This window comes from Cavia porcellus, unplaced genomic scaffold (assembly GCF_034190915.1).
Source record: "Cavia porcellus strain 051 isolate PalLab524CR breed Dunkin Hartley unplaced genomic scaffold, mCavPor4.1 scaffold_6, whole genome shotgun sequence".
Classification (NCBI taxonomy): Eukaryota; Metazoa; Chordata; class Mammalia; order Rodentia; family Caviidae; genus Cavia; species Cavia porcellus.
Genome location: NW_026947489.1, coordinates 97,688,403 through 97,709,467, shown reverse-complemented (window position 1 = coordinate 97,709,467; position 21,065 = coordinate 97,688,403). Strand labels below are relative to the sequence as shown.

Here is a 21,065-nt window from a genome sequence, read left to right as displayed (position 1 = left end):
GACTCTTCCATGGTCTAGGAGGCTCCAATAGAGGACATTCTGGGACCGGGCAGACTTGCCGGAACAGGGCGCTGTAGTGACCTCAGTCACATATCCCCCTCGCAAGCAGGATTGGTGAGCAGTGCCTAGCCTACATGACACTGCTGGCTGAGACCCAGTAGGCTAGCACAACCCAGGTCCTAACACCTGGAGGTGCACCCTAGTGGTAAAGCCTTCAGTAGGTTGACCTGGAGGGGCGGGCCCTGCATAGGCTGCCCGGTCTGTAACTCCCTGGTGCGCTACGGTGGGCGGGAACACCTAGCCAGTGCAATTCAATCAGACTGTGGCCAACAGGGAAGGAAGGTGAGCCTCCTATATACGCTTGCATATATAAAAAACAAAGAATATGGGAAGAGGAAGCAACAAGAAAGGCTCCTCGGCCCCAATCCTGAGAAACAGGCAATAGCACACATGGCACCAATAGACATAAAACACTATCTCCAGAGCCTCATAGACAAGTTCAGGAATGAAGTTATTAATGACCTGAAGCTAGACATAAGCAGAATAGTTAGAGAAATGCTAAACACCACCCAAGAAAAAACAGATGGTGGAATGGAAGAACAGAAAAAGAGGAGAGAATTGTTTGATGGAGAAAATAGAGAAAACATAGAATACGTGAAGCAGGTTCAAAGAGATTACCAGGAAACTAAAAACTTTATCGAAAACTGGCATAACAGCTTGAAAGAAACTAAGGATAGATTATCTGAACTGGTGGGCAGATTTGTAATATGGGAGCATGAAATGAAAAACTTCTTAAAAATAACAAGAAAACAAACAGCAATAATACAAAGACTAGAAGATGATAAGAGGATCTATAACTTAAGAATTAAGAACATAAAAGAAGAGGTAGGGACACAAACAAATGAACTACAAAAGCTACTTACAGAAATAATCCAGGAGAATTTTCCTAATTTAGCAAAAGGTAAAGATACTCAGATGTATGAGGCATACAGGACCCCAGCCACCTACAACCCAAACAGAGCTACACCCAGGCATATAATAATCAAAATATCAGAAATCCAATATAAGAACAGAATATTAAAAGCCGTCAGAGACAAGAAACAGATCACTTACAAGGGAACACCCATCAGAATTACAGCAGACTTCTTGGCACAAACCATCAAATCATGAAGAGTGTGGGGGGAAGTAATTCAAGCTTTGAAAGATAATAACCTCCAGCCAAGATTGATATATCCGGCACAACTGTCCCTGGAAATTGATGGAAAAACAAGGTGTTTCCAGGATAAAGAGGAACTAGGGGAATATGCAACCACCAATTCAACTCTACAGAGAATACTGCAGGATTTTCTAAAAAAGAAAAATACGAAGAATCCAGAAATAGTGGCAGAGAGGCCACAATGAATGGAGCAGAAAACAAAATGAAGAAGACAAACCGACAACTAATGACAGAAAAAGAGCTCAACAGAAATGAGGCAGAGAAGATTGGATATAGGAACAGCTATTTTGGAGAAAATGATGTCATAATAGGTAATGCTAACTTAGTAGCATCTTGTTTTGAAGTCCCATCAAGCTTTTATTCTTCTGTCTCCATTGGTCTTAACATGTTGTATCTTACTGGATTTTATCATATGTGATAGTATAAACAAAAAGTTTTATAGACAAGGAGATTATACAGAAACCATTGTTCATATTTCTGTTAACTGATTCTAAATACCCTTTAATACTGTCATTCTCTTGAATGGTTTTACATTGTTTTGATATATTTGATGCTACAGTATATGAAGTTATACTCAAAGATTTCAAGGAAAGAGACAATATGGTAACTACTTTTATGTCGGGATTATCTTGTGGTGAAACACTATTTTGCTTAAATGGTTATGTTTTGATATGCGCTATTTTATTGTTATGCCCTCTTTTATCTCAATCTCCATTTTATTATTTACTTTTTTATTTTTATCCTTTTAGTTAAGGGAAAAATAAATAAAAAAAATATCAGGATATATTATAGTAACCCACTTTGATTTTCTATTAACTTGATTTGAAGCCCTGTATTGCTCTTACCATCTTGTTTTGACTGATGTTCCGCTATTCTGTTTTGCTTGATAGTACCAGGTTTGAAAATTTAGGCAACAGCTGTGAAGATAATGGGATTCATTATGATGCCCATTCTGGTTGACATATTATCTACTTTTGAAGCCCTGTAATGTCTCCAGTGTTTCGGTTTTGTTGGTTTCGTTCTTTACTGTTTTGTTCAATTTTATTATAACTGATGATATAGGTAATTCTATTTGAGATAGCAGGAGGCATTATGGTAACCATTGTTGATCACCTTGTATTATGTTTTTATATTATCTATTACATCCACCCTTTTGATTTGACCGACTCTGTTCTGTTATGTCACATTTGGTTTTACTCTCTTCCAAAAAGAGTAATAAGAACTATGGGAGCAATAAAACCCAAAATGTGTAATAGTCATTGTACAAAAGAGAGGAAAAGAAAGTGCTCTAAATGATATAACTGCATGTATATTTAAGTGTATAAGATAGACAATGATATTACCGAGTTTTGTTGGATCATTGAACAGAACTGTTTGCAGTCTCACTGTTTGAATGTCCACTTTATAAGCTTTAATTTTGTAATTTGAACAAATATTTCTAAGATGATAATATGTAATCCATTAACTAGTGATTTCCTACTGTTTATTTTTTCTGAAATTCTGTATAACTTGTACCCTTTTTCTGCCTTTTTTTTCCTCCTTAAATAAAATTTAAGAAAAAATTTTAAAAAATTCTTCAAGATATTCAAGAAAGAAACAATAAATGAATATACCAAGAAAAGTGAGCATTTAAGCAAAAGTGTGAGAGTGAGGGTGGGGGAAAATCAAAATTATAAAGATCAGAGCAGAAATTAATAAAACTAAGCAAAAAATACAAAGAATCAATTAATTGAAGAGTTGGTTCACTGAAAGAATTTTAATGTAACAAATAGAAAATAATGCAACAACAGGAATAATTCAATACTTCTCAGTAATAACTCTCAATGTGAAAGATTCCTTAATCAAAAAACATATTGGTAAAATGGACCAAGAAATAACACACATATGCATCAAACACTGGTGCATCTAACTTCATAAAACAAACACTCATGGACATAAAAGATCAGATATACACCAACAGCAAGGGACTTCAATATTCCATCATTACAAACAAATGAGTTAGACCAAAAAAAAAAAAAAATTCAACAAAGAAATAGCAGAGTTGAACCAAATCTTCAAACAAATGGACTTAATAAATATCTAAAGTGTTCCTCACAACAACAGAATACACATTCTCAGTACCATATGAGATTTTCTCCAAAACAGATCACAAGCTAGCCCTAAGAGTATGCTTAATTAAGTAAATGCAAAAGAATCATAAGTGTACCATGCACTTATCAGATTATAGTAAAATAAAACTAAAAAATCAACAGCAAAAGAATCCTCAGAAATTATGCAAATACATGGAAATTAAACCATAACCATTTGAACAATCAATGGGTCACAGAGGCAATTAAGGAAGAAATTAAACAACTGCTAGAATCAAATTATCATGCCATTATAACATACCAGAATCTCATAGGACACAATGAAAGCAGTCCTAAGAAGGAAGTTTATACCTGTGAATATTATCAGAAAAAAAAATCAGTCCAAATAATAACCTAATGATATAACTCAACATCCTAGAAAAACAAGAGCAATCCAAATTGAAAGCTAAAACAAGAAAATTATAAAAATTGGAGTAGAAATTAATAAAATTAAAACAAAAAAATACAAAGAGTCAACAAACTGAAGGGCTAGTTCATTGAAGGAATATAGACAAAATAGCCAAACTTCTAACGAAACTTACCCAAAAAAGGAAAGCAAAGGCACAAATCAACACATTTAGAAATGAAAAAGGTAATCACAATGGACTCCGCCAAAATCCAGAAGATTATTAGTAACTCCTTAAGAATTTGTACTCTAATAATAGAGAAGTCACAAGAAATGGATGGATTCTCAGTATATATGAATTACTAAAGCAGAACCAGGAATACATAAAATCTTGAATAATTCAGTGTCAGGCAATGAAATTGGAGAGAAAAAACCAGAGTGGGGAGGGGAGGGGAAAAGGAGAGGGAGGGAAAAAAAAATCTGGAAAAAAAAGCGCCCAGGTATAGACAGATTCATTGCTGAATTCCACAAGACCTTTAGGAAAGATGTAATGTCGATATACTTGAAACTCTTTAATGAAATTTTTTAAAAAGGTACTCTAAAAGTCATTCCTGGAAGCTAACGTTGACCCAATTCCAAAAACCAGAAAAAAGAACTACAGGTCAACCTCTTTAATGAACATATGCAAAACTCCTCACAAGAATAGAATGCAAGAAATTAGCAAAAAGATCATTCTTACATCATAACTAAGTAGGCTTTATCCCAGAGATACAGGGATGGCTCAACATGCACAAATCAATCATATGTAATACATCAAATAAACAGAAGTGAAGAAAAAAATCTTATGACCATCTCAATTGATGCAGAAAAGGCTCTTAACATAAGTCCAACATTCATTCATGATAAAACATACACATGCACACCCTGGAGAAAATACGTGCAAAGGACCTTGTTTCAATCTGATAAAAGCATATAGGAAAAACCAATGGCCAGCATCATATTAAATGGGGAAATTTGAAACCTCTTCCTTTACAATTACGAACAAGACAAGGTTGTCCACTATCACCACTCTTGTTCATGTAGTTCTGGAAATATTAGCCAGAGCACTCAGGCAAGAGAAAAAAATAAAGGGGATGTGTATATAAAAGGAAGATGTAAAATTATCATTATTTGCAGGTGACATGATTATCTACACAGAAGACCAAAAAAAGTCCATCAAAAAACTTTGAGAATTAAAAACCAAATTCATTATAATCCTGGCACTCAGTATGTTGAGGCAGGAGGATCACCATGAGTTTGAGGTCAGTGTGGGTTACATAATGAGTCCAAGAGCAGTCTGAACTGCATAGTGAGATGCTGCTCCAAAAAACCAAATAAACAAAATACTGTTCTTGTATGCCAATAAAAAAACTCACCAAGAAAGAAATTAGAAAAGCAAAACCATTATAATAGCATCAAGAATAATGAGACACTTAGGAATGAACCTAACCAAGGAAGTAAAAGATCTCTACAATGAAAACTACAGAACTATAAGAAAGGTGATAGGAGAGTTCCAGAGTTCCGGCCATGGAGGGATTCAGGCAGCCTATTCACCAGCCCTCTTGATAAGCACCTGCAGTTTGGGCCTGGAGGAGAACCATTACCTGTGAGCCAACTTCCATGGGAGCTGAAAATCAAGCACCCTTCTCCCACCTGCCCCCTCCCCCCTTACCTACTGGGGATAGATATTTCAATATCTCTTGGGAAGATGACCATATGCAGTATAGCAAATATGGGGGATTTCCTTCTATCTTCTGTTTGAAGGCATAGGTTGTTTTCACTTTTTGTTATATTTCTTTTGCTCTATTCAGTATTCTCAATTCGTTTTACAATGTTCTATTTTTGGTTTGATTTAACAATACGTAATTGACTGGATAGCTATTGTTAAATTAAAGAGATATACCATAGTACTTAGTACTACTATCCCCATATCCTACTGTGAAATCCTGTACCAATTTCACAGCATTGTCTCAACTGGCTTTGTTCTGTCTTATGCTGTTGCATAATTGCTACTTTCAAAATTCAAAAAAAAAAAAATACATGTTAAGACCCATGCATGTGTAGAATCTATGAACAGTTTATGAGAACTGATCTTATGACAATTGATGAAATGAACAGATACTTTGAAGAAAAAGAGACACTAAAATACCCAGTGCTGATCCTGGAGTGTCATAATGTGAAACCCAGCAACGGTGTTATTCTTTGTTCAGAGTGATATTACCCTGCTTGGGTTTATTGAAAGTCAACATAATTGAAGATATGGTAACTGCATATATGTTTAAGTGTAGAGGATTGATAACCATATTTCTAAGTTTTTGTTGGATAGTTGAACAGAACAGGTTGCAATCTCACTGTTTGAATCCCCACTTTATATACTCCAATTTAGTATCTTGAATAACTATTTGTAAGAAGACAATCTGTAATCATCAACTAGTGATTTCTTACTGTTTATTTTTATTTGAAAGTATGTATTATTACTACCCGTTTTCTGTTTTTTTAGTCTTTCTTTAAATTCAGTTTTAAAAAGAAGACACTACAGTACCCAGTGCTGATCACGGACTGTCATGAAGTGAAATCCAGCAATACTATTATTCTTTGTTCAAAATGATTTTAACCTGCTTTAGTTTGTTTAATCTAAACATAAATGAAGATATGGATAACTGCATGTATGTTTAAATGTATAGGATTGACAACATGTTACTAAGTTTTTGTTGGACAGTTGATTAGAACTTTTTGCAGTCTCTCTGTTTGAATTCCCACTTTACATGTTCCATTTTTGTGCCTTGAACAACTATTTGTAAAACGACAACATCAACTAGTGATTTCTTACGCTTTTTTTTCTCTGAATGTATGTACTATTTCTACCTATTTTCTGTTTTGTTTAATCGTTCTTTAAACAAACAACAACAACAAAAAAAAGGCTGGGGATTTAGCTCAGCAGCATAAGCGCCTGCCTTGCAAGCAGGCAGTCATGAGTTCGATCCCTGGTACCGATAAAAACGAAAAAAAAAAAAAAGAAAAAAAGAAAGGTGATGAAAGAACACATAAGAAAATAGGCAAAATCAGTATTTTCAAAAGGGTTATATTCTAAAACTGATAAATAGACTTTTTTTTTTTTTTGGAGACAGAGTCTCACTGTGAAGTTCAGGCTGACCTTAAACTCACTGAAAGTGTCACAGGTAGCCCAGGCTGGCACTGAACTTATAATAATCCTCATAACTCAGCCTCTCGAGTGTTGAGATTATAAGCATGTGCCACCACACCCAGCTGAAAGTGATATATAGATTTAATGCAATCCTAATCTAAATACCAATAGCATTCTTCACAGATCTATACAACAATCCTAAAATTGAAATGGAACTAGAAGAGATCTAGTATAGCAAAAGCAATCCTGGGCAACAAGAGCTAAGTAGCTGGGCATGGCTGTAATCCCAGCACTTGGGAAATTGAGGCAAGGGGATTGTTCCAAGTCTAAAACTAGCCTGGGTTAGAAGTGAGCTCAAGGCCTGCCTGAACTGTATAGCAAGACCCTGTCTCAAAAAACAACAAAAGAGAAAGAGCTAAGTGGGAGACATCGCAATTTCAGACTTCAACTTATACTATAAAAGACACAGTGATTAAAAACAGCACAGTATTATGCCAAATAACAGAAGCAAATAATATGCCAAATAGTTATGGCAAATAAAGAGACATGTGCTCAATGGAACAGAACAAATGATGCAGGAACAACTCCAGGTACATTCAGCTACCTAGTATTTGACAAAGGAGCCAAAAAATGCTTTGGAGGTAGACAGGCTCTCTAATAGTGCCGGGCAAACTGGCTATTCACATGTAGAAGCTTGACTCTAGACTCCTGCATCCATGTACTGAAACAAAATCAGATGCATCAAAGATCTAAATGCTAAAACAGAAACCCTTAATCTGGTAGACAATGAAACAGGCAAAACTCCTGAAAACACAGATGTATGCAAGAACTCTATGTGTGAAAGAAATAATACCAAGAATTAAACAATGGGATCACATCAAATTAAAAAGCTTCTACCTAGTAAAGAAAACCACCAAAAGAGTGAAGAAACAACCTACAGAATGGGGGGAAAATTGCCAGCTAGTCCTCAGACAGAGGACTCATATCTAGAATATATAAAGAATTTTAAAAACTAGAAACCTCCAAAATAAAAGACCCAACTATGGGCAACTCATAGGAACAGACACTTCTCTGAAGAACAACAAAATGGTCAGTACTATATACGAAAACTGTTCAGTATCTCTAGTCATTAGAGAAATGCAAATTAAAGCAACACCAAGATTCTTACTCCAGAAAGAATGGCTATCATCAAGAAATTGAACAATAACAGCAGGGCATGGTGGCTCACGCCTGTGCTCTTAGCACTTGAGAGACTGAGGCAAAAGGATCACTGTGACTTTGAGACCAGCCTGGATACACTGAGTTCAAGACCAGTCTAAACAACATACTGAGAACCTGTCTCCACCCCTACCCTCACCCCCAAATAATAACAAATACTGGCAAGGCTGCATGGGTAAAGGAACCCTTCTACATTGTTGGTGGGAATGTAAACTAAGTACTAACATTATGAAAATCAATATGGAGACTACTCAATGATACAAATATTATTTAATCCAGGTATTCCCATTTAGATATCTTTCTAAAAGAGTTAAAGACATCATAGTACAGTGATACATGCATACCCATGTTTACAGCAGCACAATTTGTAACATCTAAATTTTGGAAGTGGATAAAGAATGGATAAAGAAAATGTAGTATTTGTATACAGTGGAGTACTACTCTGCATAAAGAATAAAGGAATCATTTGTAGGAAAATGGACATACCTTAAGATAATAATGTTAAGTGAAATAAATGAGACACACAATCTTAAACACTGCATGATTACTCTTATACAAAAACAAAAAAACCAAAATACAAAATAAAAGGTAGATAGCAGGAAATAGGGAGACAGATCTTTTTCAAATGGGAAAAGGAAAAAAGAGCACTAAGAGATGAGAGGGAAGGGAAAAGAATGGGAATGAAAGAATAATTAAGATGTGTTATGCACATGTAACAACTCCCCACAAGGAGTATGATCATTATGTATAAACATGTACTAATAAAAGATAAAAACTGATTACAAAAATGCCTTTCCTTTTTTCTTATCACCATCAATTACAATATCCCATCAATTTCACTTCCAGAATCTACTCAGTGCTCTTCATAGTTCATCTGGTATACTTCCCTCATGCCCTACCCTCTTGCTTCTTGGTCTTTGCCCAAGCCATTCACCTTGATCACACAGGTCTAACTTTAAACCGTAATCATTCCCAAGAGTGAGGGTTCTTCCACAGTCCAACAGCCAGGTCAGAGGCACCTTTAATTAATACCCACTGGACTCTATGTTTCCTCAATCACAAACACATTAGGTTTGTGATTTTGTTTCATTGTGATTTTGTTTTCCTCAGTACACAGTAAGCTCTTTGCCAACAGCACCATGTTGGTTTTGCTGCAGAGTGCAGCACAGCCTGACACAATGCAGACCTATGCAGACCAATGCAGTTCATAGGACCTTCCCCTCCTGCGGATACCTAAAGGACTTTCTGTTGTTGCAAAGAATGTCTCACCACACAGTACCCCTCACCACAGAATAAGCAGGTATTCCAATGGCACCCAGAAGTGTCACTGAAAGCAAGGAATATCCTTTCCTTGGAAATTACAGAGAATTGAGATTTTTCCAGACCTATTTTGGAAGGAGAAAAGAGACTACTTTCTGAGAAGTGGTCACGGGTTGGAATATTAGGAATGAGATGAAAAGGAGTGTGATAGAAGTGTGTAGAGAGAGAAATCTGCAGTCTCTAGTAGCTCACATAAAAACTAGTAACTTTTCAACCTATGGGTTCTGATGGATTCTCTCAGATCTTCCAACCACAGACAGGCTGCAGGTGTCTTAAAGGAGACTATAATCAATGACCTTCCAGGTGCTTCTGATCTTCAGGATTCTATAAACAAAATCATCTTGAACTGCAATTAGCATGATTTGTTGTTGTCTTTAGATAGCAGCTCCTTCTCAATCCGGGAGACAAGATAATCTTTACCTCCTGCTCTCTTCCTCAGCAGTACGCTATTTCTTATCCAAGATGCTTGGTACCAGAAATATTTCAGATTCAAAAGTATTTTTCCAGATTCTAGAGTATTTGCATAGAAACTTTTACTAGAGTTCTTCAATGACAACTAGCAACCCACTGTGGCATATATGTTTTAGGTTTGCCACTACTGAAATAGCCCTCACCAGTTGAGCATGACAAACCCTAAATCTGAAAATCTTATTAAATGCCACATAATGCTCCAAATGTTCTGGATTTCAGAGCATTTCTGGTGAGAGATGCTCAGGCTACAGTATAAATGTCAGAGCTAGAAGTGGTGGTGCACACCTGAATCCCAGCATTTTGTAAGACTGAGGCAACAGACCACAGGTTTGAGCCCAGCTTAGACAATTTAACCTGACCCTGACTCAAAATTTTTAAAAAATAAATAAAAAATAAAAAAGGAGTCTGGGATATAGCTCAGTGCTAAAGCCCTGGGTTTGGTTTCAAATACACCTCTACCAAAGTCATTCCAATTTCAGAGTTTGGCCATCATATGCCATGGACAACCAAGACCAAAATAACTTAGCAAGCACCTCTGGCAAGGGCAGAGGTTTGATTTGACTGAACAGAACACCACACAAAGACAGTACAGATTTTGACACCTGGTTACCCCAGGTGACATCCTGGCTCTCTACTCATAGCAGAGTGACTTTGGGTGTGACTTTACTTTTTTAAGTCTCAGTATTTTCATCTTCAAAATGGTGATGATGGTCTATCTTTCAGGATTAGTGAGTGAGATATGCATGCAAAGCTTCCAGCACAGAACAAACATCCAAGGAATGTCAATGTTATCACTACCATAGATTCCTAGTAGGATAATGATTCTAAGGTGAAAATACTAGAGATGAAATGATGTTTTAAATTTACTTCAAAGTAATCCAGGTGATGAGGAAAAAAAGAGAGTATAGATGAAATAAATATAAATACATTGCATTTGTTACCACACTTATAATTTTGAAAGTTAAAAATGTTTCCCTAATGAAAAGTTCAAAAGAGTTAAGTACTGAGGGAAAGAAATGCTATAAAAATATAAATAATGACCATTTAAGATTATACCTCACCTAAGTATTCAGGAGAGGAAAAATAATGTAAAGGGAAAGAAAGTACCTTCTCAAACCAAAATCACTTTCTTTAGATAAAACTGTCTTGTGCACATTTCTTGCCTCATTTTCTGTTCTGCTTAGGCTGTACATGCATTTTTAAGTAGACAACCCCTGGTGGCTGTCAGTACTCCAGAGCTAGGCTGAAATTGAGCCATGGAGCAGAAAAGTTCCCAGATTAGGAAAAAAGCAGAATGGACTCAAAATGCTCAGGAACAATGTGCATCACCAGCTTCTTCTTTACTAAACCCCTGTTTTAGACTTTTTTTTTTTTAAATCAGTACTGGGGATCAAACTACGTTTGCAAGGCAGGCGCTTATGCTGCTGAGCTAAATCCCCAGCCCTTGTTTTAGACTTTTACTTAAGGTTTCCTTGGGAAACTGCTCTGCTCTCTATGAGTTTGTATTAACTATTCTCATACTAGATGAGGGGTGTAGTCAGAGAATGTGATCACTAATGTGATGCTTCCAGGGAAAGGGAACTTGTAAGAGGTTCTGATCAACCACAGCACTTGTAACTTGTAAGAGATTACTTGTAACCTTGTAAGAGTAAACTTGTAAGTGTACTTGTAAGAGGTTACTTACTTGAGGGAACTTGTAAGAGGTTCTGATCAGCCACAGCACCTCTCTGTATCATCTCTCCTCTTCCACATCTTCCTACTTACAGAAGGCTAGAGACTGAATAATAGAATTCTTCTCACATTTCACTTTGAATCAATGAACTCATTTCAAGCCCCTCTATCTGAGAGAAAATGTCCAACAAGCTTTGTTTTAATCAAAGCTCCAAAACCTGCCTGGACAAGGAGAATAAACGAAAGTACTTACTCTTCTTGAAGAATGAATTCACTATTTTCTGGAGAAAACTGCCCGGTCACAGGATGCCTAAATGCTGTGGTCTGCTGGTTATGGCTAGAGAGGCAGAGAGAAAACAAATGAGAAGTCATATGAATGGAAAGGATTACAGTCACAACAATGTGTCAGTAATACCTGGGAACCCCTTGGTCATCACAGATTCCTCACAGGGTGAGAAAAGTGGGCCCTCCTTCTGTGGTGCATTTAATCTATTAGAGCCAGTTAAATTGGAAAAACTAAGAATGTCCCATTTAGGTGTCTAAGTCCATCTAAAGGTAGAGGTTTTAATTCTGAAGAACTCTTGATTTCAAGAAACACACAGTATCTTACAAAGCATTTCATGAAGTACTGTATTTATTTCACTACACTTAGGGGTTATCTAAAAGTTACTTTAAGATAACACCAGCTAAAACAAGAACAAAAGGAAGCAAAAGACACTTTCAGAAGCATCTAAAATCTGTGAACCAGGGAAAGATTTCTAAAAATTAGCCACCCATCCAGAAAATTCTATCTTAAGATTCTTCCCCCTACTACAAAATGTCTTTGGTTCAATGATTGGATGATAAACATACATGCAGGTCTCTGCAACTTGAGCCACACAATTTCAACATCAAGGGGTTTCTATCACCCTTTTGAAGTTAGAAGAGATCCGCTTCCATCCCAAGTTGACAGGGACAACCAAAGTGTGTAGGTGTTTTGTACGCTGACAAAGACTGCCTAGTTTTTTCAAAAGATAGAGGAGCTGGCTCTAGAGGCTATCGATCTGTTCCATAAATAAACTTTACTAACCTACTTTTTAAAAACAACTTAATTTATTGAAAAAAACTTTATGAATCAAAAAAAATCATAGTTTTTCAAGATTTTATAAAATCTCATAAGAAAACGTTATCTAGAAAATCACTATTCGGAGATTTACCTGGGTATTGTTTAATACCCAGGTACCCCCACACCTTCCTATATAATTTCAGCTACTTAGGAAGCTGAAACAGAAGGACTGCAAGTTGGAGGCATCCTGGGCAATTTAGTGACACGTCTCAAATAAATAAAAGGGCTGGGGTTGTAGCTCAGTGCTGAAGCTCAGTCCTGAGTTTGATCCTAGTATCACAAACATATACACACACACAAACAAAAACCAATCATACTATATATAAAAATACCTTGCTTTTCCCCATCTTATTAATGTAGAAAGTACTCTAAATCGTTAATGCTTCTTCACTTGAAATAGTTAAATAATAATTCCGTCATACAGTTGCAAACCTTTTGTTTATATAATTTTAAAAGATGTCACAGGGCACCTATGTGCCTAGTCACTACTATATGTGCTAGAAGGAAACAAACGAACAAAAATCCTTACCCCATGGTGCTGACATTTTAGATGTTCATTCTTAAGCTTGGTGTTTTAGGTGTTCCTATCATCACTGCCATAACCAATACACCTTTGTGCATAGGTTTTTTTCTATAATTCAAATTACTGCTTTCAAGTCCCAGAGGCAAAATCACAGATTCAAAGGTCATGGCCATGTTTTAAAACCCTCAGTACAGATAATTAAAGTACTTTCACTGTAAAGAGTCAACAGATATCTCAGCTTGGTGATGTTAAGTCATTAGCTCCATCTCCAAATTGACTATTGAGCCTCCCTGGAGATTATGTGCAAATCAGCACAAGCTAAGAGTAACTCTCAAGGACTACACAGATTTCCTTATTCTGCCCTAGTGCCTAGGGGCAAGCTGACCACTGAAGGTTACAGTGGCCAGGATCTTAACAAAGCAAAAATTAGTACCACCGGGCCAGGCTGTTCCCTGACATACCACTATGTACCACACCTACCATACCCTCACCCTTCCCAATCACAGCTGGCTCTCAACTCCTGGTTTCTGTTCCTGGTAAGCTGGTAGAATCGTATGATTTCATGTGGCAGACAGCAGCTTGATCTTCTGCCCCCCAAAAAGCAGTTTAGGAGTGAGCTTCTGTGATAAGAATGAAAAAAAGGTATCCTTTAATACCTGTTTCAGAAATCCTTCCATTGCATCCAATGGTTAGACTTTATTTGCACTCAGCTTCTTTTAGAGAGTCATCTTCACTCATCAGGGAATTTGCAAATATAAATTTTAATCTAAACCTGCCTTATTTCCACATGGAGAAAAAATGCCTGCTCATAATATTCACAACAATAAAACAACAACACTGTCCACTATTACATCTAAAGGGTTTTATAGTCTGCAAAGAATTTTCTTACCCATCAACTCTATTTTATGAATGAGGAAACAGTTCAGAGAAGTGATTTGTATGAGCTAACTTTGTCTATAAGACTGGTCCACGAATCTAGGTTCTCTATTTCTAAATTCTATGCTTGTTGCATGATAGCCTACTCTGCCCTTCCCTTAGGAACCTGAGGCCATCAAGTTCCTGGCCCTCACCAGAAAACACTACAGAAAAAGAGTCAAAGGACTCGGGATTTAGCTCAGCAGCATAAGTGCCTGCCCGGTAAGCACGAGGTCAAGAATTCAATCCCTGGTACAAAGAAAAAACAACAGCATGAAAAAGAAAAAGAGTCAGAAAAATAGCACCACAATAGCACCACTCCATGCTAGTCCCCCTCAGGCTAGCTCCCTCTTTCCCCTTGTGTCCAGAGTCAAAGTTCTCAGTAACAATATCTGTGTGGTATTCAATAGCTCCCTTGTAGCTTTTGATCCTACAAGATTAGCTGGTGGATCTCTGGTAAGTGGGAGCACATAGCACATCTTTTATATGATCCTGAAGCAGACACAGCAGCCAGTGGTCACCTTTTGATACATACTCTACAACTTTAACAGCAACTCTTGGGCTTCCCACCCAAAGGGTGTACCAGTTTAAAAACACCAAAAGTCTTAGCTAAGAGAACCCTAAGCTTCAAAGTATAAACGTGAAGCATAAATTAAACTTTGCACTCTAAGATTAGAAATAAGGTTGTTTGGGAGTGTTTTTGTTTTGCTTTTTTGGGGGGAGGAGGTTGATTGGTTGGGGGGTGCGCACGCGTGCGTGCGTGCGTGCGTGCGTGTGTGTGTGTGAGAGAGAGAGAGAGCGAGAGAGAGAGAGCGAGAGAGAGAGAGAGAGAGAGAGAGAGAGAGAGAGACAAGGTCTTGCTATATAATTCAGGCTGTCCTTGATCTCACTAAATAGCCCAGGCTGGCCCCAGACTTGCAGCCATTAGACTGTCTCAGACCCCCAAATGTTGGGTTTATAGCCATGTGCCATCATGTCTTACTAATAATTTTTCAAAGCTCACAAATAGCTGCCATCAGGCTCTAATATAGATACTGCCCTCTGTGCCAATCATTTCCAGCCCCAGCATCATCACTACTATCTCTCACCTCCACACAAGGCTTCTATCACATATTCATTATCTTACTGGATCTTCCTGACTATCCAATGAGGTAGGCAGGACAAGTATTTCCATTCCCATGATACAAATACACAAAACAAGGCTCCAGGTTATTTGATGCTATTGGAGTACTAAATTTAAAAATTAAAGTTTTAGGAAAGATTCATACATTGAGGGAAAAAAATTAACCAGAGTAATGCCTCCTGAATACAGAGGTCTTAAAACATGGTCATTTTTTTATCAAATGCACCCAGCTTGCTAACGACAAGGCTTCTAGTTCAGCATTTTCTAAGCAAAAGGACATGAATTAGTCCCTGGGTTATTCCGTTCAACCTCTCTCTCCCAACAGCCAGTAAGGTAGGCAATGTATGATCACAGCTATGAATAAAAAAAGTAGAACCCACAAGAGTAGACAATTTGCCCACAGTCACAGTCAACTCCTGTGGTCTATAGAGTATCTATAGTATACAGATACTATCCCCTCTCATTTCTTTCCACTTCCTCAGTGCATCCTTACCAAACAAAGACTGCCTGTTAAGGTCTGCAAGTCCTTTGTCTTTACTTGCCATCCAGGCAAGTATCCTTAGCCCCACAGCTGTCAGTCTTCTGCATTTCCTGATTCTAAAACCCACAAAGAATATCAGGTCCTATCATACTCTCAAGAAACATTTAACAGGCACAGGCACATTCCCTGAAATACCTGTTCTTGAACCTGACTTGCCACCTTGTTCCTTTGGAGTACAGAAATGGCCCCACCAGGAGCTGGGTGACTGGTTTCAAGACATCAGAAACTCCTCCTTTTCCACACAAGATCTTCTGTTTCTCATCAGTCTACTGACAAAGTGATTTGGCAAATTAAGTAAAACACAATCTAGTCCTCTTTTTCAAATCCCAGTCCTTCCCCCAGAAACACCCCTTCAAAGAGATAAAGCATTCAGTCTCACATGCAGGAATACCAGGAAGTATGACAGGAAGGTGGCAGAGGAGGCTGGGTAAATATCCAAGTAAGTAAACACTTGCCTTCACAAGCCCTGGGCTAGGAAGAACTGGGGTAGGTCCTGCAGAAAGCTGGCAGCAAATGCAAGAGACCTGATAACACAATGAAGTAAGTACAAGGACAAATTAAAGACCATTTAGGCCCAACATGAGAGTTCACCTACATGGACAGTATTAGTGTAGATATAAATTTACCCTCCACTTCCTTACAGTAGTTTTTGTTTTGTTTTGTTTTTTTGTCTTTTTCCTTTTTATTGGTACCGGGGATCGAACTCACAACTCCCTGCTTACAAGGCAGGCGCTTATGCCGCTGAGCTAAATCCCCAGCCCCCTTACAGTGTTTTTGCAAGATTAATTTTCCATTTATATGGATTTTGACTCTAATGTGAGCAGTGACTCTGGCTGATTAAACAAAATTTCCAGTTAGGACTACAATGAGGGAGATGGTGGAGAGAAGTTCTGCAGTTATGTGAAGGATGAGAACAATGGAAGTCTGAGTACCCTGGAAGCTTGGGTTTCTGAGTGGTGATATTGGTGTGCTGCAAGTGCAACAACTCTCCCGTATCATTACCAGCTCTTATCTAGCCCAGACTTTAAAATATAAGAAAGGTATCTGACCTACAAAGTCAGAAGAGGAGTTTATTCTACCAAAGATTTTCTCACTGGTATGCTTAGCAGTATTTGCCCCCTCTAAACATTCTGGCTCCTCAAGATGGCTCCTAGGACACCATAAGAGTTGCCCTACAGGCTGAAACCACAGTCAGCACTGCCTCTAGGCTTGTTAAACCACTTGCTATCTTTGTTCTAAATCCAAGGATCTCAAGAAAACTGAGTATTCTGGGTAATCTAATAAAGGGCTCAAAAATGAGAAACTGAAATTTCAAGCCACACAAATAACCATTCCTTCTCTTCTTCAGCTCTCATTTGGTCTGCTCAATAAAGAGATGGCAATCAAGAATCAAAACAGTATCCCCAAATTTCCTCAATATTCCTTAAGTTTCTTTTGGTTTATTTTACGTAATACTTTTATAAAATTGCTCACTTAAGGGAAAGCGTCACCTCTGTTAATGTGGCATTTCTAAGGAGGATGAGAATCTTAACTAAAATGATCTTTTGGGTTTGCACTGTATTGAAAACATCAAGATTTACAACCATTGGCTGCACATGGGCAATGCTCTGACAGGGCCTTCTTCCAGAGCTGGAATCAGGCCTTAGTGAGGCAAAAAGAAGTCTTCATCCTCTCTCACAATGGGAAATATCAGCTCAGCACTAATCAATCTCCAACATCTGTCCTGAGCAGCAAGTCAAACCAGAACTTTAGGGCCAGAAAATCAGGGTACAAACCCAAGCAAGTCATTTTGCCTCTTAGAGCCCATTTTTCCATTTGAAAACAGAAGATCAAAATGTCCCTGAAAATGGTTGTTATGATGTTAAAATGAGGGAGACACATGAAAATGACCCCTATTCCCCACAAACCGGATACTTCTACAGACTTCCCCATTTCCAGTAACACTACCATTACATGCAAAACCTTGTCATCACCCTGTTTCCTCCTGTACCTGACCTTCCACATTTAACACCCATAAAGGTCCTGCTACCTCAACTGACAGAACATGCTGTGTTCATTCACTTCTTTCCACCTCTATGCTGGCACCTACTCCTCCTTGAATGGACGTAATGATAGATCCTAACTGCTCTTCTGCTTCCACTATATCCTCTGTTCCTCCTGGAAGCTTGATGGAACTTTAAAAATATAAACTGGGGCCAGGGATTTAGCTCAGCGGCACAAGCGTGAGGTTGTGAGTTCAATCCTTGGTATAAAATAAATAAATAATAAAAAATAAAAATATAAACTGAACCATCTCATTCTCCTCTGTTATCCCTGCAAAAGAAGCATATCCAGATTAAGTAAAAAATAAACTCTAGGTCCAAGCAGGATGACACATGTCGTAATTCCATACTCTGGAGGCTGAGGCAGGAGGAATTCTGGGAGTTCAAGGCCAGCCTGGGCTACATAGTGAGTTGAAGGCCAGTCTAAACTACATAGCAAGACCCTATCTCAAAACAAGCAAACAAACTAAAATACAAGCTCCTAACTCTAGCTTACCCTAGACCCTTCCCTAACCATGACCCTTGCCTAGCTCCAGCCTCATTGTGTATCATCTTTCCGCTACTCACTGGGTCTCAGCCCCAAACTTCTTCCTTCCTGGACACCAAGCTCTTTCCTACTTGATGTCCTCTGTACAAGCTGTCCTCTCAACCCAGTGCTGTTTCTCCCATACTTTTGTCATTGGGACTGGACAGAATCATCACCATCACAGAGCTCTTCCCAGCAATTCATTTCATAGATCATCACCCTGCTTAATTACTAGCAACTGTTAGTTTCCTCATTTATGTAGGTGTGTGATTACTGTTGCTCTCCCTGACTAGCATGTGAATTCTATATGACCAAGGTCCTTCTTGTCTTTTCATCACAGTAATGGCCTGTGACCGTACCTGACATATAGGATGTACTCAAAGATATCTGTTGAATGAATGAATAAATAAGACTAAGAAGACTTCTACATTAAACTAAGGCTATGTGAACCAGTTAACTGTACAGAATCTGAAACAAGGTAACAGACAAGAACCTAATGGCTATCAACCATCAAAATGTCCCTGGCTTTGGTTCTTACTAGCAGAAAAAGGGAGAATGAGACAGCAGCACACCACAAATGCTTTATTCTTGGCACTCTTGAACAGTGTTACAACATTATTTGGAGGAATTTGCCCTCCTCTGTAACACCCTTATCCCTATACAAATACAAGTTAATATACTCAACGGAGAGAATCAAAGAATGGAATGAAAACATCTGAAAGGAAACTGCTGAGTGGACATAGGATATGTCCACTCAGGAGAATGAGATAGGAGAATGAGATGGTTCAGTTTATATTTTTATTTTTTATTATTTATTTATTTATTTATTTATTTTGTACCAAGGATTGAACTGACAACCTCACATAGCAACACATAGGATAATACAAATATCACCTCTATCTCTCTTTTGTGAACTGAAGAGTACTTGATGTGAATTCTACAATTTGGTGACTGATTACACACATTCTCTGGTATTGCTCTCTACTTACTTCACTGTTTATTCTTCTCCCCTTGTCTCTACTTCCAATCCTGGGTTCCTGGTGGCCAGGAGAAGTCATACACTTCTTCCTGTGTATCTGCTATAGCACAGGAGGGCCCATACAGTAAACACTGAGCTCCTATATAATTTGCCACCTCAGGGAGAGGATTCATCACACAATTCCAAGGTATCAGGGTGGAAGGGGCCCACAAACACTGCGATGAAGGAGTCTACCTGAGGCTGGCAGCCTTACTACCCCTGGGTAGCACAGAGAGACCAACAAAGGACTTACCTACTACCACCTTGTCCACATCTCGTTTATACCAATTAGGCAGTGACATGCAAATCCAGTCAAACCTTAGGTGCACCACCTGAGAGGCGGTTAGTAACTACCTTCTTTACCCACAGGTACCAAAATAGAGAGGGCCTGGCATAGAAAAGAGTAGGGCAACAAGAGTCACAAAACTAATGGACTCTGCAAAGAAGAAAGACTGTCCCTTCCAAACCCTGGATTTAACAGCCCAAAGTTCTCAACTATGACTAAGAAAGCTCTGTTTTGCAGGTCCTCCAGAGGTTTTTATATCTCTTCATTGGTCAATTCATTTCATAAAGTATCTCCTCTGACCCAGTAACCCCAGCTACACACTGCTTGCTTCCTGAAGGCTCACATGCAGTCCTATGACTGCTACCTGGTAACAGAGAGTTTTAATTTTGGCTTCACAAGATTTCAATACCCATGAAAGGGTTAAACCTGAACTCCTGACAGTATGAGGAAACCAAACCCAGAGCCCTTCCCCTAACTTTTTTTAAAAAGGAAGTTGTCAGAGAAGCAAAGTAATCGGAGCTAAGTATGACCTTTGTTACAACCTACCAGCTCCCCAGCTAGGGCAGTTACCCAGCCTCTCTGGCCCCAGACTCATCAGTGTAAATTAAGGGAGTCAGAGCACCCATTTGGAAAGACCACCTAAAGCCCACAGGAACCCCACCCAGCGTTGCAGACTGGAGCTCAAGTCCCAGTCCTGCCATGTTCTTGCAGTATATGACCTTGAATGAGTTAGTGATTTTGCTGAGCTTATCTGTAAAAGGCAGATAATTCCAACCCTACAGGCTTGTTATGAAGAGTACTGAAAAAGTGCCTGGCCCACAGGAGACACTTCAACTTTCAGAGGCTACTCTACTTTATTTCTGCTAGCTCTAAGAGTTGCTCTGCCTTCTTCTATGTTACAATCCAGCATTACTGGCCTGCATCAGGACTCAAGAACACATTTTCTTCCCTTTGAATTAAGGCAAAACACACAAAGAATTTCCTGCCAGGCAAAGTGGTTTAAGATCAACAGACATTTTCCTTCAACCACAATTCTGTTCCATGTAGGGTCAAGCCCCATAACTCAGAAAGCTCAGTCCAAGAAACACTGCTTCCTCGGCAGGCTGCACCTAGGGACACACACTCTACACACCTTTCAAAACTCCAGGAGAAACATTTTCAAGCTCAGAATATCCAGTTTTATGCTTCTGTTTCATTCTTAAATAAATCAGGCTTCTCAACTGTAAAATGAGAAGGCCAAATCAGGTGTTGTACCTAGCCTTAATATTTTGTTTTTTTGTTTTGGTATTAGGGCTCAAACTCATCACCTTGCTCTTCTTGCCAGGCTGGCACTAATGTTGCTGAGGTAAATCCCCAGCACCTAGCCCTAATATTTTAAGACACTGGGGATGAATCTTCTCAGACTGTTGCTATCCACAGAGCCACAGACTTCCA

The 21,065-nt window shown here is 38.4% G+C and overlaps 1 protein-coding gene and 1 pseudogene across 18 annotated transcripts in view; both read right to left on the bottom strand.

Moving 5' to 3' along the window:
* Positions 1 to 21,065, bottom strand: part of Plekha7 (pleckstrin homology domain containing A7) — a 211,709-nt gene that overhangs the window by 73,797 nt on the left and 116,847 nt on the right. For 17 of the 18 annotated variants that reach the window (XR_010048397.1, XR_010048398.1, XR_010048399.1 and 14 more), the window contains one exon: positions 11,806 to 11,889. The exons of the other annotated variant lie outside the window; for it this stretch is intronic. Coding sequence is in view for 11 of the 17 variants with exons in the window: in XM_063251805.1 (XP_063107875.1) it covers positions 11,806 to 11,889 (84 nt within the window). In the remaining 6 variants the exon portion in view is untranslated. The remainder of the gene's footprint in view (positions 1 to 11,805; positions 11,890 to 21,065) is intronic. 18 annotated transcript variants of the gene reach the window in all.
* Positions 11,830 to 21,065, bottom strand: part of LOC134476578 (ferritin heavy chain-like) — an 86,813-nt pseudogene continuing 77,577 nt past the window's right edge.